Source organism: Python bivittatus, unplaced genomic scaffold (assembly GCF_059951505.1).
Source record: "Python bivittatus isolate LINGU-HERP-01145 unplaced genomic scaffold, Pbiv_v1 ctg000020_np1212, whole genome shotgun sequence".
Lineage (NCBI taxonomy): Eukaryota > Metazoa > Chordata > Lepidosauria > Squamata > Pythonidae > Python > Python bivittatus.
Genome location: NW_028277030.1, coordinates 107,920,078 through 107,938,221, shown reverse-complemented (window position 1 = coordinate 107,938,221; position 18,144 = coordinate 107,920,078). Strand labels below are relative to the sequence as shown.

The window sequence follows — 18,144 nt, the reverse complement described above, 5'->3', positions numbered from 1 at the left end:
CTTGTAATTCAACTTGCAAACCAGTTCAACCAGAAAAGTTAGCTAAGTGACAACTAACGTTTCGTAAGCAAAGATTATTCACAGCACAGGAAGGCTGTAAAGAGGCTTTGTGTTGTTTTTCAAATTGGACTGCACTGCTTCATTACTTACTGCCTTGAGTTTCTCTTGCCCACACACCAGCATACATGAGGGATTCCATGTGAATCTTTGTATATAGGTTGCGTGGTCTGACTCTTGGTAATCATAAAAGGCGTTCATTCCAAACACAGAGAATTAGGCTACTGCAGCTTTCCTGATATTAGTGAGGGTTTTCTATCAGGGGTCACATCGTTCAGAACCCTGGTTGCGCTGTATTTTGCGGGTCGTCCTGTACATTCTATTGACTTCTCCAAAGCTCTGCCCGGCGGCATCACTGTGCCAGTTAACTGAAGTCAAGAGAAGAGAAATTGTGCTGGCATATGCCTGCATGTTTGAATACGCCCTTCGATAACCACCAATAGCCGAAATGTGTCTGGGACGGGCTTGGAGAGAGCACGGAAGCCTAGCAGCTTAAACCTGAGACTACGGAGTACGAGAGACTCTTGGCAAGTCGACCCAGAAGCTGGAGGGAGGAGAGACTCCTGTCCCTTTAACTGTCTCGCCGAAGAAGGAGGCGGTAACGTTGCCACAGGAAGTGCCCCCTCCCGGAGTCGAGGAAGGGAATAGGCCCCAAGATGGCGGCAATTGTAGCGGCTGAGCGGCTCCTGTCGGAAGGGGAAGGAGGCGCCATGGATTCGGCGCGGCTCTCCCCCCCTCCTCTGCCCCAGCCCCGGGGGGAAGCGCCGTCCCTGGAGCAGCTCCCGCAGAGCAACACGCTGGTGGGGCTGCCCATTGTGGCCATCGAGAGCATCCTCAGCTTCCTCTCCTACGACGAGACCAGCCAGCTCCGTTTGGTGAGGGGCCGAGTTGGGGTGGGAGCGAAGGGGGGTAGCGAAGAGGAGAGACTCGGTCTTGGCTGGGTGGGGATTTGGGGACCCATCGAGACGTAGGCAAGCGTCTTCTGTCTCCCACCTTCCCGACCGCTTCTGCGGATTGCAGATATTCCTCTTGGGCAAAACCGAATCGAAGTGTAAATCTTCCTTTCCCCTAAACTCCAGGATTAGCTTCTTGGCTGTTTTATTGATTGGAAATGGCCTGGGGTCAGTACAAGACGGGAAAAGGCCAGTGTGGCCGAAGTTGGAGTCAGAGTGGATGACCTCTGGGGCCTCTTTCCTTGAAGCATTGCTTGGAGTGAAAAGGTCTACTCTTTAGGAGAACAGATCCCCGATTTGAGGATCCCGTGATGTAACAGCTTTGTGACAGAAAGGAACCCCTCAAGTTCTCCATCTTATTTGGGTTCCCGTGGTGCTGGCATCCACCCACTTCTTATATTTTGACTTGCTTTAAAGTGCTTCTTTTTCAGATCTTTATAGCAGTTTCCACAACTGCTTCTCTGTGTCTCATGGATTAGATTTTCTCATGCAGAGTTCATTTTCTCTATGCTGCCTAGAGGCAGTGTGTGGATAATATATATTTGGGGCCTATATGTATAATTGGGGGGGGGGGGAGGAGGTAATGCTTTTTAAGTGATAAGCATACCCTTTAACATTATAGCCATTGGAAACGTATGGTAAAGAGCCATATGCTGAAGAACTCAAATTAGTCCAGATATAGAAAATTTAAGGGATTAATGGAAAGGGGGAGAAATGTGTGGAAAACTAGGGATGTCTTTATTGCATCTTTTAAAGCATTTTGGTGCAGGAACAAGAATTAAGGTTAAATACAATCAGCTTGAATATAATTAAGTAGGAACATAATATTCTGAATAGTCATATCCTTAAATTATTGTGTTTGCAGGGCTTTATTATACATTCCTTTATCTAGCCTTATTGAGTATTAGCAGAATGTATTATTTTTTAATACAGTAGTGAAAAAAATAGCACTGGTGAAAATGATTGTAGCTTGCTCTCCCTGTAAATATTTCCTGAAAATTTTTGGAATCAGATAACTTATCTAACTTAGGATGGTCCTAACAGCTTTCCAGGCATTTGGGGCTGCAACCTCCATCATCCTGTAGAATGCTGGCTGGGGCTGATGGAGGTTATTGTCTAAACCCTGCAGGCCTCTATATGAGGAAGGCTCTAGAGACAGTTGCCATATCTTTGTATGCACCAACACATGCAGAAATTCCAGAACCATTTTTTCTTGATATTACTGTGGAGAATATGGTTTGGTTTTAGCAACAAAAATACCAACAGTTTAATCCTATGTACAGTATATTTTAAAAGTCAGATATACAGACAGATCAGTGCTGGCTTATCAGGGAGTAATCAATATTGCCTTACCTGGAATTGCATGGCAAGATACTTTTATATGGAGAATCACATAGTTGAGTTTTAAAAATAAATTATTTTTGCTTCTGCTAAGATTATTCAGCATTTTGTGGCAGTTTTTTAAATTAGCCACAGAATTTTGTCTGTTTTGTTAGAACACCATGGCATGTGCTCAGAAGAATAAGGAGTTAACTAGTTTTAGAGCTGAGAAAATTTATCCAATTATAAACTCCATTTCCACCTTGCAGTTTTCATTGTCTCCTACCTCTGCATCAAGCAGACTGCAGCTCTTTAAAAATAGATACATGTTTAGATATCTTAGGAACCTCACAAAATGTCTCCTGGTTAGAACAATGGGTTATAAAAGAAAATGTGCAGCATTGCTTTTGTGTCGCATCCCTTTGATCAGAACTGAAGTCCAGACTTATTGCAGTCCAGTCTTATGCATTTTTCACTCAGAAACAAGTTTAACTGCATTCATTGGGATTTCCTTTCAGGTAATTGAGTTTAGGACTGCAGACTTGATGTTGTTAGAATTGATATAGCTCGATGCTCTGAATCCTTGCCTTGAAAAAACTGTGACAAAGCATTATTGTGTTCCATTGATCATTATGATGTTTAAAATTAGTGTGTGTACACAGTGAAAGCATTAGAAGAAAGTTACATTGGGCCTCTAGTTGATTGTAAAATAAACAGTAAACCCTTTTGATCAGCTAACGTAAGTACTGATGTACTGCAGGCATCAAACAGATGTAGCTAAGCAACCAAACACACTCAACCTATTTTCACTGTGTCTAGCAATTTGCATGAAAATTCTGAGTTAGTTTTTTTCCAGCTTCAGTATATGGAAGAGAAAGTAATCATATACAGTAATAATTTGGCATGATATACCTTTAATGCAGTACAAGACATCATTGTATATAATATGTGAAATACACTTTCACAGTAGGCCATAATTTGATTCATGATAACAGTGGATGGAACTATAATTTGCTCTAAGCCTTACTGTGACTTGTTGGATTTTGGCTAAGAGTGTGTGTGAACTCAGCTTTGTGGTTTGTAAATCATGATTTATGGTTTAGTATGTACAAACAGCCATTACAATATAGCCAACAAAGCATGATTAAAATCATAGTTTAGTGTATTTATTTTACTGGTGTATCTGAACCTGGCTAATATCTTGTCTAGAAGATATTGAGATAAATTATTTTGGAATCCCATCTTCTATCAAACTTTAAAACAAATATTGAATAAAGATGTTTAAAATTTTATATATCTCCTTAAGAATACAGATATCCTTGAGATGCTCTCAAAAAGTTTTTTTTCTTTTCTAACATTTGCTCATGTATAATTGGTTTTTTTTTCAATTTCAATGTTGATATACTGCTTAAATGAAAACTAAACATTGAAAGTTTATATTATCATTAAAGCTGTATATTGTACCTGTATGGTGTTTCTTCAAATAGTTGTAGAGAGCCATAGACTAGCAAGTAGTCATGCAAACAAGGAAAAAGAAAAATCTAGGTTACTATGTAATTATCCAATTTTATAAATATTTCTCCTTATAATATGACTCTGCAGTTTGTAAACCATGTTTTATAATTTGTATACTCTGTAAAGCAGCCAATCATGGTTTATTCAGCAAACCATGATTAAGCAAATGATGGCTTAGCATAATGAGAGGAGTGTATTTTTTAACATGCTTTGTTAATTGCAGTCTTTTGTTTTACTCTTAATAATTGTTTGCTGAGCTCCACTGACATATGTAACAGGTAATAGGTTATAACAACCTTCCATTTCTAAAGTTTTTTTTTTTAAGTCCCAGATATTACTAGAAGTTTCCAGAAGTAGCTGGCCTAAAGCAGTTCTTGTATATGTTTCTTTGTTATGATAGCCTTGACTACTGGGAAACACAGGCCCAGACTTAGAACAATACGCTGTAAGTTCTTGGGTATGAAAATGGACATGATTTTGATTTATCTTTTTTTTTTTTTTTGGCAACAAAAGTTGTACAACCCTGACTGACTGTAGGAATAGAAGAGGAGGATCACTTCCTTAGCTTTTCTGAGGAAAGGCAGAATATAAACATGTAAAATGAATACATTATTGGAATGTTGTCTGACTTAAGTAAGAACTTAAGTAAAACATAACAGAGAGTAATTCCAGATACCATAATCTCATTAGCCTCAATAGTTTCAGTGAGAACATGGACGCAAACAGAATTACTATCTACCACATGAATTCAATATTGGGCATAAAGTTTCTGAATGGTCATGAGAAAATAGTAATGCACATAGTGTTGCAATAGCTATTGATTGTTATATCCCTTACTTTAATAATTATACTCGATGATTAAGAATGAACTTAATCTTACCAAATGTCTAGGAAAGATTGGTTGCCTTAAATTGATGTCCATGTATTTCAATTCTCTAAGTAACAGGGTCTGCTAAATATTGAAAGGTAAAATATCCCTCCTCCCACTGCCATTTCAGCATTGGTCTAAGCCCTTGGAAATCAAATCTTTATCTAGAAAGGACTAGAATAATGAATATTCTGAAGTTATTGTTTTTTAAACTGTGTATTTGGGGCAGGGAGGTATTTCTATGACAGTGTTTGACATCTCATTTTTAAAGTATCAAGTTTTTTTTTTATTATTTACTGCTTGGGAAATTAGCTAAAAGGAGCCACTTAGGCCAGTGAGTCTAGCCATTGAGTGCTGGTATTCCGATTAAAGCATCCCAAACCGAAGACTGTCTAGCTTCCATTTAGATACATCCAGTGAAGGGCAACCTAACATCTCTCTGAGAAATTGATAATTGGTTCCACGGTTGAATTGCTGTTAATATTCCTATTTTTTTCCAACTTGGAATTAGAATCCCCTTTGTGGTAATATGTATTTTGCCAGTGGGATATATTAAGAATTAATGTCACAATATTACTAATTAATGTAGTAGAAACTGAATAGTTATGGAAGATGATTTTGGAAGGTCTGTCTCAAGATGGTGGCAGCACTCTTTATCTACAACTTGGATTATTAACCTGAAACTAATAAAGCCATTGGAGAGCCAGTTTGGTATAGTGGTTAAGGTATCAGGGTAGAAACCAGGAGACTGTGAGATCTAATCCTGCCTTAGGCACAAATCTGGCTGAGTGACCTTGGGTCAACCACACTCTCTCAGCCCTAGGAAGGGGGCAATGACAAACCACTTCTGAAAAATCTTGCCAAGAAAACTGTAAAAAAAGCTATTAGATATTATACAAAAAACTAAGGAGGAAAACTTTCCTGGAAATTACAATATTATCAGTTTAGGCATACAAGGAAGGAAGATGGTAAGTTAGGAGGAAGATTGTTTGTGAAAAGCCAAAATGAAAATATATTTTAATTGTATATGATGGAAAGAGAGATCCAAGTGCCATAATAGTATAGAATTTGTTCTGTAGCATCATATCCAAAGTTGGTCTTTATTTATTTGGCCATAGCTCTGGAGATACTCATCTATTAATCAGTAGGCAGCTGCCATTTAAGTTCAATTTCTAGCATCCTTAATAAATTCAGACCTTAAAAGGTAGTATTTGTATGTGCTACTGTAACATCAGGCAGTAGTAAACTCTTTAAGGTCTGCTGAACTTTATTATTTTATATAAGTATTGTATTTGTTTTGCTGCTATGTATTTCATTAGATTTCCTCTCATCTTGACTATTTATAAATTTTATTCTTTATGCATCATCTTTGTGCTTCAAGGACATGGAAATATTGACATGCATAATTGTGGGGACTTTCGTATCTTCTAGCTTATTTCACGTACATGACTACTTTACTCATTTGATAAAGCAAGTTACAATAGGATAGCTCAGCCACAATATATTGGTCATTTAATTTATGGATATCTTCTGGATTTTTTTTACAGTCATCTATCTGGGTTGTAAATGAATGATGCCATTACCCATACTTATTTTAGTTGCCCTTACATATTTTTTTCCACTTCCAAGATACCTTTTTGTGATGGAACAATATATAATTATTTCAAATGTGAGTGCAGAATATATTTATGTATCTGAACAAATGGTAGAACCTTGTGATGCTGTGTTCAGAAGTTAAGCAAGATTGGCCCTGGTTAGTAGTTTGATGGGAAGCTTTCAGGGAAGGCCATGCTATAGGCTAGATAGGAAAAGCAAAATACATCCTGAAAGAAGTAGCAGTAAATCCCTTCCATGTTGTTGATGAAAAACCTATGTGGATGTGTCCATGAAGTCCCCAAGAACTGAGCTTGATTCAGAAGAGACCTATTTTCTTGTGATTCTTCCTTTTTCATTTTAATATCTTTTGTAATAATTCCCAGAATTGCCTTTGTTTCTTTTTTCCATTTACAGCATAATGCGCTAGCATCTTTAGTGAATTTTCTACTTTGATCTCAGGCTCCCTTCTGTGTAGTTCTAATCAAAGCAATATTTAGAGAACCTTTAATTTGAGACCACATATAATCATTCCTCTGGAATAGTGACCACGTGGTTACTGACATTTTAAGAAGTTATTAATGTGAATACTTTTGTTTTAGCAGTTTAGTCTTGAATACATTAAAAAAATGAGCATTTGATATTTATTGTGAATTTCGGTCCTGCCTTGCCAGATTCCTTGAAATGATATACCATAGCTTCAGTCAGTTTTGTAATTTCTTCCGGTATACACTTCTTTAGTTCAGTAGATGCTGACAGTAAAATAATTCTACCCAAAATGTCCTTTTAAGTGAACAAATAAAGGCTATTGTTGATAATCTCCTTTAGGGCTGCACAAATTCTTCAGAAGAGGTCCTCTGGAACACATTGGGGTATGTATCAAAGAAGGGAAGTGCCTGTGCAAGTGCATTGCAGAGACAGCAGAAAGCCGCTTCAGAAGCCCCTCTAAAAGCCTGGAAAATGTTGCAGCCACTTTAAACAGTTCAAAAAGGATTTCTTTGTATATGCTTCTGTGCTTTCTGAAGTATCTTTCTCAAAGGATTTCTACAGCCCTTGTCTTTATTTTTGCATTTTGTTGTATTGTTTTTGAATGCTGAAATACAAATATCAAAGTAGGTAAAACATTCCAGGAAAACAATTCTGTATCAAAGTTGCAGATGATGTGGGTAGAATATAGTGAGATACAGTCATAAATGCTCATGAAATTATCAAAAAGCCAAAGAGAGTTTGATATGTGGGAGCATAATAGAAAGCTATTAAGCCTTGTGAATTGTAATCCACTCAGCATGTAGTAAATTGGTTCATCCATTAAGCATTTTGATAGGAATTATAAGAAGAGGTGGTGAGCAATGCTCTGGTATATCTGATGACAATAGGACTGCAGTAAAATTCAGTTTTTGCAAGATTACAGTTCTTTTTATCTGATGTGCAAAGTTCTGGCCAATATGAAAGATCTATCAAATGTCAAGCTATCATAATGAAAAATAAAGTATATTTAAAGCATCTTTCTGTATTCACATTATGAGCATTATCATGTAATTCTTCAGTACAGAGTGGAAATTTTGTGACAGTATTGTATGAAAGTCTGTCATAACAAGGTAAAAAAAAGAGCTCCTCTGGATCAGCCTAGTAATGACCTGGCTAGTTCATAGTGTCAATCAGTTGCACTCAGGAAACCCATAGGATAGTGCTAGCTCTTTTCCGGTATAGTTCTGCAGTACCTGGTATTTAAAATACATTGCCTTGTGGAAGAAAGGATGTGCAGTAACTGGAATTCGTATGCTCCTCTTTTCCCAATCTCCTTTAAGGGTTCTACCCTTTAAACTGATAAGCTGATAATCCTCAAATGCAAGCCTATACAGGTAGTCCTCGAGTTATGACCACTTGTTTAGCAACTGTTCAGAGTTACAACAGCACTGAACAAGTGGTAACTATGGCCGGTCCTTGAAGTTCTGGCTGTCACAGCACCCCCACACTCATGTAATTGTGATTCTAGCACTTGGCAACCAGCTTGCACTTATAATAGTTGAAGCATCTGATGGTCATGTGATTGCCATTTGCAATCTTCCCCTATGGTTTCCCACAAGCAGAGTCAATAGGAAATCCAGCACGGAAGGTCACAAGTCACTTCTGTAAGTCACTCCTGCCACTTTTTCCCCCGAGAAGCCCCACTATGGAGTATACCACTCCCAGGGATCTCATACTCTGTAGCATCCCCCTGCCTGCACTCCATAGGGTGCGCCCATCCATGGCACCACTGGCCTGCTCATGCTTTGGAGTTCCTGCCCATGGCTCCTGCCAACCTGCCTGTGCTCCATAGTGCCAGCCCACAGACCGCCGCCAACCCATCTGCGGCCACTGTTAACTTGCCCGTGGCCCCTGCTGACCTGCCTGTGCTCTGTAATTAACCAGACTACTGCATGCTGCTTCAGTTGAAACTTTAGTGGTCTTCAGGAACATCCCAATATGGAATGAGTTGTATTAGCCCAGCTGCAAAGTGACAAGAACATCAATGAGTATGCACAATGCCACCTGATCCCAAAATGGCCACAGTGGATGCACAAGTTGTAATTGAACAAAGGATTGGTTACCCAATTAGAGATCTTATGGAGCTCCTTACAATACCCTTTCTAAGTTTATTATCATGAATAGTTTAACCTCATGAACAAATCTAACCCCCTCCCTGCTCACCCTCTAGAAACAGTTGATTACATGCATTAACCATTTATATATCAGATATTTAGATATAAAGCATAAAATTTGTAAACTGTTTATATGACATTAAGAAAAGGTAATTTTTGTAGATCCACTTCACTGGTTCCAGACTTTGGATATTTTATACAGACTGTTTTCCTGGAGTGGAATAATAATGGCTACAGTTTGTTTTTGGTTAGGTCTTGCATATGATCTGTTAGACTGATTTGCCAATATATGTATTAATCTTTTTTTGCCTTCCTTGAAAGAACCTTCTTACACCTGGTTAGTGATTTTAGTGATTTTTAATGTGTGGATTAAATAACATTGATCTTTCTGAACCCATTTTGTTTCCTTCCAAGCTCCAACTGGTGTTGGGCTATGGCTGCAGAAATCTGCTTTGCTACTCGATGTCAATTTACTACTATAATTTTCTGTGTAATCTTCCCATCAAAAAACTGTTAAATATAATATCTTGTTGTATTGTCGAAGGCTTTCACGGCCGGCATGTTATTGTTATTCTAATTCAGTTCTGCCGTAATGGGATAGCTATCATCTGTAATGTCCGCTAGAAGACATTCATTTGGAAGTTTTTGTATTTAATTCCCTTGTGTATATCTTGAAAGTGTTGCATTATTACCTCTAAAATGATTGTGAATGGCAGATGATTTTATTTTGTTTCTGTCTGTATTAATCACTATATATTTGTAAGAGCAGCAGTACTGGAAAGTTTTTCACATTCCTGGGTGTTAAAATCAAACTTGTAGAAGCTCATACACTGCATTTAGGTACTGATATAAGAAAAATATGCAAAATGTTTGTAGGATCAATCACATTGCTGTGTTTTAGAATCCTAACTTGTTTCTAAACTGCAGAGCGGCATAAAAGAATTCTGAGGAAGAAGTGGGACTCTGTTTAGAATATAGTAGCTGGCTTCCCTTTTGCTTTCCATCTACCTCTATTTTCATTGCGAAGAAAAATCGAGAAAGCACAACACAGTGTATTTATACTTGAGCATATATTTCAGATGCGTTGAAATCTCAGAAATGGTTGTTTTGGCCCTGTTTGTAAGTTTCAGAAAAATAATATCGAGAAAATGTTTTATAGCTGTAAATCAAAAGCTGTGTATTTCAGCAAAGTGAGGAAAGGGCTACAAAAGAGCTTCTTTCTTTAACTTCAGGATTTGTTCCAATATTTGAATTGTATTTAGTGAGATGAATGGGAGCTGCTGAAGAGGACAGAACAGCTAGTAGTTGTATATTCTTCTGGAATCTTGCTTTGCTTAGAAACTAGTTTGATTGTACAAGTGAACACTTGTTTTTAATGTTAACTGATTTTTCATGATATCTGATTTGGAGACACCACAAGCTGATTTCAAGTTGTTGAAAGACACTTTATTTGCTTTGGAAGGACAGCTATCTTATTCTTTTGAATATCTGCTTCTATTCTTACTCTTAAATCTCTGCTTCTGCTTTGTACATGACTCAAAGAGCCAAGGACTTCGTTCTCCTCTCTTATTGCAGAGAACTTGTTTGTTTTCTCTATTCTTCCTTAAGTTCCCTCCTATTACTTTTGTTTCTTTTCAGTTATTGTTTAAAATAAAGCCAGTGGTTTCAGTACTGCCTCCTGCATATGCAATTATAACCTTTTCATCATCTCTGCCTTCTTCATAATCTTGGGGTTTTTACATTCTTTTAAAAGTCCATTGAAAACAGAGGTTCTTCAGAGAGAACTGCTCCTGTCTGTGCTCCTGCACTCTGAAGATGCCGGTCACAGGTGCTGGCAAAACGTTAGGAAACAAAACTTCAAGAACACGGCCACACAGCCCGGAAGACCCACACCAGCCATATTTAACTGCTTTGGAAACAATTGGCAACCAGTGCCAATACTAATAGAGTAATATTATCTTGAATAGCTTAATATTACATTGTGAGACAACTTTATTTTTAACTTTTTTTCCCCTAGATGTTCTTTCTGTTCCCCTTTCTTTGTGTGATAGGCTTGCATTTCAGCTGTAAGCTTTAGAGCAGAGCTTGTCCCATTTTTTTGTCGATGGTAAGTCTTTTGGTACAATCTTTTCTGAAAAAGGGATAAACAATAAATGGAACTGGAGTGAATACAACAAAAAAATATTTTTAAGACATTAAACCAGTTACAAATTCCCAAGTGCCAAAAAGCGATAAAAATGCATGGTTAAAAAACCTACCCTTCTAGGCAATGTAAAACAGTAAACTGTTTTTAAAGTAATTTATTTTACTTGTTTACAGCTTAGTCTCAGTGCAGGCAACCTTTTCATCTTGATGATTTCATGCTCAATGTTTTCCTTTTCACTTTGGAGGAATGTGCTGGTTGTGTCAAACTTTAAGAAATCTCTTGTAAATCAGATTTTGATGAACTGCATAGTGGTTATGTTTTATCTGGGCAAAAAAGATTGAAAGATATGAAGTGATGGGTCAAAAACAGTTATTCAAGGTGCTAGAAACTAAATTGTGTTTTTCTTGCATTTTTCTACTAAAGAAATAAGCTATTATAAGGGTATTGTGGACCCAGAAATCATATCCAAGATTAATAGCCAAAAAATTAGGAAGCATATTGAAACATGATTGAAAACACAGATTGGCAGCTTGTCCCTCTCATAAAAAGTAGTGGAGTTTAATTCCTAGTAACGTTATAAAACTTTCATTTAGTTTACTTGGCAACAATATGGAAATGGTTTGCTATTGTTTTCTTCCAGGATATTTTTTCAACTTTCCAGTCTACCCTACAGCCATGGGATTTCCTGATTGTTTCCCATCCAAGTACTTATCAGGTTGAACCCTGCTTAGCTTTTCAAATTCAGCCAAGATGAAGGAGGGCTAATAACATAGATAGTATTTATCTCCATAAACCTGATCTTCTTCTAGGCTTCTTTCTGAAAATTAAATATTGTGCCCTTTTCTTTGGCAGAGCAAAAGTAGGTGTTCAGAATCAAGATTAAAAAGCCTTGGAAATTATTTTTATGTCTCTCTCAAAGAAATCAACTTCTATTTATTACTTCCTTATAGTAATTCTTATTTACAAACTCATTTTTATGTTTGCTTGCTTTTTGTTTGTTCATCAGCCTGCATAACTGAGGGTGGTTCTTAAAATCTGCAATGAAGCAGTAAAGTATGTGGAAGGAATATATTTTCATGGTGCAAGACAGAGATTGACTCCCTCTTCTATCATATATGTACAGACTGCAGTGGAGTAAATAACTAATAGATAAATAAATGTGACAGGGGAAGAGAAGGAGGATGTTGAGAGCCCCAAATTTGCCACATCTAGTTTAGTAAGAGAAAGCAATTGTTTGCTGCTGTTATCAAAATTAAAGTGATTAACAGAAACTGTGAGGATGGCTGTTGTAGTGTAGTCAAAGGAAGTAATTGATAGAAGAATTTCACATGAAATTACAATATTTGAATAATAGCCTGGAAACAACACTGTTTTTGTTACTATAATTATTTCCAGGAATAAGATGTGTAGTAAACCTATAGTAAAACTAATATTAACTTTTTGTGGCTTATATTCCAAAGATTTAGCTAAATCTGCTTTTGGCCTCTGTTATGGCTCCAGAAAAAAAGGTTTCAATTCCAGCTGACCATAATTTGAATTTGAATTTTCACCTACACTTCTGAACCAACTGAAGAAAAATGTTAGGGAAATGTAAGGCTTACTCTTTTCAGGGAGGAAGCCCAGTTTTTAGATATGACTAAATTGCCGTGGAAGGAAGATCCAAGTAGCTACTATGTGCAGGACCTTGGTTGGGCATGTTGGAACTTCCTTTAAATGGTAGATTCATATCCCATGTCATAAACTTAGTTTTTGAAGACTATTTGCCCCAAAATAATTTTATATATGAAAAATACCCAGTTTTGGATTCTGACTTTATTTTCTAGCTAGAGGTTAAAAAACAAACATCATGTTTCATGATGCCAAGGCTTTTCCATCATGATCAACACAAATACGAGGGGAGGGGGGATTAACTGCAGAATGATAGAAATAAATTACTTGGATCACCTCTCTCTTATTTTGCAAAGAAGCCGCAGCATTATATAACACTCTTTTAGATGTTTACATCTGTTTAAACTGCTTTTAGGCAAGCAAAAGAGAATGTTCAGTTGATAGAAAGACCAAACAATAGAACTGATCATCCCCTACCCATCCATGTATCTGTTGTTTGGTTATTTCTGACTTTTACATTATGCCTGTCTCCACTAGGAAAAAAAGAAAATAGAGCCATTAGATATATACGAGTATCTAAATTGGCATAATTAGGCTGCTGAAACTACAAAAGTCATATTCAAAATGATGAATCTGCATGGAAATCTTATTTACTAAACAGCTGGGAAGATGATTACAATAAAATTTTTTAACTACATTAAAAAGCTGTATGCATGATTTGGTTTTCTTTAAAGGTTCTTTGTATGTGAACTATTTCTTCAGAGCTTCAAAAACCCCATTTTCTGTTAATGCACAGAAGAATCACATCAAAAACATCAATTTTTAAAAATATTTTTATTAAAGTTTATATATATATAAACTAATACAAAACTAAAAAGCCTACAAACAAAAAGAAAAAGAAAGAGGGAAAAAGAGAAAGAAAGGAATATAAAAGATGACTTCCCCCTCCCTCTAAACAAGTATATGTATTAACAGTAACTTAACACTTTATTATTACTAAAAAAAAAAAGCACCTTCTTTATCCCCTTTCTCATCCCTAAATAATAACCGAATTATAAAAAATATTCAACAGTCTAGTCAGCAAAAGGATTAAGAGTGCCAGTAATAATAAACTATAAATTTTAAGCTTAAACAAATAAGTCAATTTTGCATTTTAGTTTTTAAGTTTTTTCTGAGAAGTGAAACCTAAAAGATCTCTCCCGTTAAGCATACAAAAGACCAATAATAATCACATACAGTGGGGCAAAAAAGTATTTAGTCAGCCACCAATTGTGCAAGTTCTCCCACTTAAAAAGATGAGAGAGGCCTGTAATTTTCATCATAGGTATACCTCAACTATGAGAGACAAAATGAGAAAAAAAATCCAGAAAATCACATTGTCTGATTTTTAAAGAATTTATTTGCAAATCATGGTGGAAAATAAGTATTTGGTCACCTACAAACAAGCAAGATGTCTGGCTCTCACAGACCTGTAACTACTTCTTTAAGAGGCTCCTCTGTCCTCCACTCGTTACCTGTAGTAATGGCACCTGTTTGACCTTGTTATCAGTATAAAAGATACCTGTCCACAACCTCAAACAGTCACACTCCAAACTCCACTATGGCCAAGACCAAAGAGCTGTCAAAGGACACCAGAAACAAAATTGTAGACCTGCACCAGGCTGGGAAGACTGAATCTGCAATAGGCAAGCAGCTTGGTGTGAAGACATCAACTGTGGGAGCAATAATTAGACAATGGAAGACATATAAGACCACTGATAATCTCCCTTGATCTGGGGCTCCACGTAAGATCTCACCCCGTGGGGTCAAAATGATCACAAGAGCGGTGAGCAAAAATCCCAGAACCACACGGGGGGACCTAGTGAATGACCTGCAGAGAGCTGGGACCAAAGTAACAAAGGCTACCATCAGTAACACACTATGCCGCCAGGGACTCAAATCCTGCAGTGCCAGACGTGTCCCCCTGCTTAAGCCAGTACATGTCTGGGCCCGTCTGAAGTTTGCTAGAGAGCATTTGGATGATCCAGAAGAGGACTGGGAGAATGTCATATGGTCAGATGAAACCAAAGTAGAACGTTTTGGTCTAAACTCAACTCGTTGTGTTTGGAGGAGAGAGAATGCTGAGTTGCATCCAAAGAACACCATACCTACTGTGAAGCATGGGGGTGGAAACATCATGCTTTGGGGCTGTTCTTCTGCAAAGGGACCAGGACGACTGATCCGTGTAAAGGAAAGAATGAATGGGGCCATGTATCGTGAGATTTTGAGTGAACACCTCCTTCCATCAGCAAGGGCATTGAAGATGAAACGTGGCTGGGTCTTTCAGCATGACAATGATCCCAAACACACCGCCTGGGCAACGAAGGAGGGGCTTCGTAAGAAGCATTTCAAGGTCCTGGAGTGGCCTAGCCAGTCCCCAGATCTCAACCCCATGGAAAACCTTTGGAGGGAGTTGAAAGTCCGTGTTGCCCAGCGACAGCCCCAAGACATCACTGCTCTAGAGGAGATCTGCATGGAGGAATGGGCCAAAATACCAGCAACAGTGTGTGAAAACCTTGTGAAGACTTACAGAAAACGTTTGACCTCTGTCATTGCCAACAAAGGATATATAACAAAGTATTGAGATGAACTTTTGATATTAACCAAATACTTATTTTCCACCATGATTTGCAAATAAATTCTTTAAAAATCAGACAATGTGATTTTCTGGATTTTTTCCCCCATTTTGTCTCTCATAGTTGAGGTATACCTATGATGAAAATTACAGGCCTCTCTCATCTTTTTAAGTGGGAGAACTTGCACAATTGGCGGCTGACTAAATACTTTTTTGCCCCACTGTATGTGTTTTAAACTAAACTAAATAAAATCACTTTTACAGGTATAAATCATTGTTTTACAGTCCTGGTCAGAAAAAAAAAATTCAGTATTAACAATCCAAGTTCAAAACATGGACAATTTAACCTTGATGTGATAAATCCACTTTGAATACCTTTCTCTTCTTTTTGAAAGGCTTAGTCTTCAGTCTCTTCTCCAAATAAAACCCCAGATAACATCTCTTTATCATTCTCTTCCTATATAATTTCAGAAAAAGTTTCAGAGATTTGGTATTTCCCTTCACTATGTCCAAAATAGCATAGTTCTCAAAGTCACTCTTCCAGTCCATTACAACTTCTTTCTCCATATCATTCACATAATCAAGCAACTTTGAGTCCATCTTCAGATCCACAGCATCTTTTTCCATATCTTCCATGTCTGTCTTATAATCTGGCATTTCTTTAAAGTCCATTTTAGAATACTTATTCAAGTTGTCCTCCTCTGCTATTTTGTCCAGTAAAATCTTTTCTTCTTCTACAACCTCTGTCAGGCCCAATTTTATAGATAGTTCCTGGACATATTGATTCCAAACAGCTAAAAATTCTTTGAAAGAAGGATACTCCTCCATTATGTTAAAAGAGATATATTGTTAGTGTCTGTTCCGAAGGCTCTGTCTTATGCTTATTTTCAGAAGCCAAACTTACCCAGGGCAGATTTTCTTGCAATTAAATCCAAATTCACTTACTGTATTTTCTTAAACATTTAAAACAATCCATTAAAAAGCTGTTTCAAATCTAGTCTCTTAATTGTCCCCAATCAACATTCTTAATTCCCTCTCGCTGTTTCCAAACACTGAAATATTTATTTTTGATCTTTAAACTTACTTTGGTCTTCTTTCTCCCAGGATAATAGGAATTTCTCCTGGTATACAGCAAATTGTCTTTCAGGAGATTTTTAATTGCCAAATAAATCACAAATAGGCAGTTTACGATGTTACTTAAAAGAGGAAGTAAAGCAGATCTAGCTTCTGTTTGAAGGCTCCGCACCATGGCTTGGGCTCGATGTTTCCCTCGACTCCTAGAGCCCTCCACCCGCTAGAGATTGCTAGATTGCAATCTCTTCACAGTCAGGAGTACCCATGGGTGATCCTGTTGATCTCCTTTATCTGGAGATGACTTCGAAGAGCTGGACTGAGGCCAACTCCTCTAATTGTTGTGGGCATTGGCTCCACAAAGAACGGAGCCATATTCATTTGGCCCTTTCTTCCCTGGAAGCCCCAAAACATCAATTTTTAAAATGTCAACTTTTATTGAAAATGTCGGTTTTAAAAAAGAATGTTAAATTAATGATGGGATGAGGGTTGTATTAAACGGAGCTCTGGAAAAGATTGTGTGGGAAAAGCAAAATACACTTATTCAAAGTTTAGCCCATTCCATGTTGTACTAAGCAGCCTTGCAATGCTTTATATAAGCTACTTAATTAAAATTTTTAATTTATTTAATTATTACTTATTACTAAAAAATGATTATAAATTTGTTTGAGCTAGTTTGGTGTAGTGTTTAGGATGTTGGCCTAGAAACCAGGAGACTGTGAGTTCTAGGCCTGCCTTAGGCATGAAAGCTGGCTGGATGACTTTGAGCCAGTTACTCTCTCTCAGCCCTAGGAAGGGGGCAATGGCTAATAATAATAAATAATAATAATAATAATGCCACCTATAACATACTCACTGCCTCAGGTGTCTTAAATTTTGTCTTTGTATTTCCCATCTAGGTTTGTAAGAGAATGGATTTAGTCTGCCAGAGAATGCTAAACCAGGGATTTCTGAAAGTGGAAAGATACCATAACTTGTGTCAGAAACAGGTTAAAGCACAACTTCCAAGGTATGTGGTCAACAAAATTGAGGGTCAGAGGTAATATGATCTAAAAATCTGTATGTACAGATGATATTCAAGAAAAACTTCCATATGCAATCATGTAAAGCAAATATTTAACAGATGAAATTATTCCCATCTTGTGGCAGAACCACTGTTATGACATGTAAACAGAACAGCAGGGAGATGTACCACTTGCCTCCTTTGTGTCTGCCTAGTGATTTGGTACTTGGCATTCTGAGCCTGAAATGTTTTGAAAGTGACCATCACTTTCTCCCTCTGTTTCAGCTGAGATTGCTGCATTCAAGTTCAGAGTCAGTTCTGCAATGATGACATGCAGATGATAAGCTATAATAGTGTTGCAGGTGATTCTGATTATGCATGTTATATGTATTAGACTGGATCCAGATTTCATCATTCTCAGAGTTAGTTATTTGTTCATTATTTCATTAAAAAAGGTTTTCTGAGAAGATAAGAAAATTACTAAAACATTTTGAAAAAAGGTAAAACACTATAAATGCACTTCATAAATAAACAGTACAGGAAAGATATAAAATGTAAAATTCACATCCCAGAATAGAACAGACATTTAAACTAAGCATAAATTAAAGCAATGCCTGATATACCAGGCATGCCATCCAGAAGAACAATGGTACCATGCTATCCCTGCTCAGATAGGGGCATCAGACCAAGCTGATGAAAGGTGCTCCTAACCACAATTGCTATCTGTGTCTCCAGTGACAGAGTTGGTTCCAGG

General features: G+C 37.3%; 1 protein-coding gene across 1 annotated transcript in view; it reads left to right on the top strand.

Annotated features, from left to right (window-relative positions):
* Positions 1 to 676: 676 nt before the first annotated feature.
* FBXO28 (F-box protein 28) overlaps positions 677 to 18,144 on the top strand; it is a 39,018-nt gene continuing 21,550 nt past the window's right edge. Inside the window, exons 1-2 of the mRNA XM_007426287.4 lie at positions 677 to 932; positions 17,287 to 17,396. Coding sequence (XP_007426349.1) covers positions 714 to 932; positions 17,287 to 17,396 — 329 coding nt within the window. The 5' untranslated portion in view covers positions 677 to 713. The remainder of the gene's footprint in view (positions 933 to 17,286; positions 17,397 to 18,144) is intronic.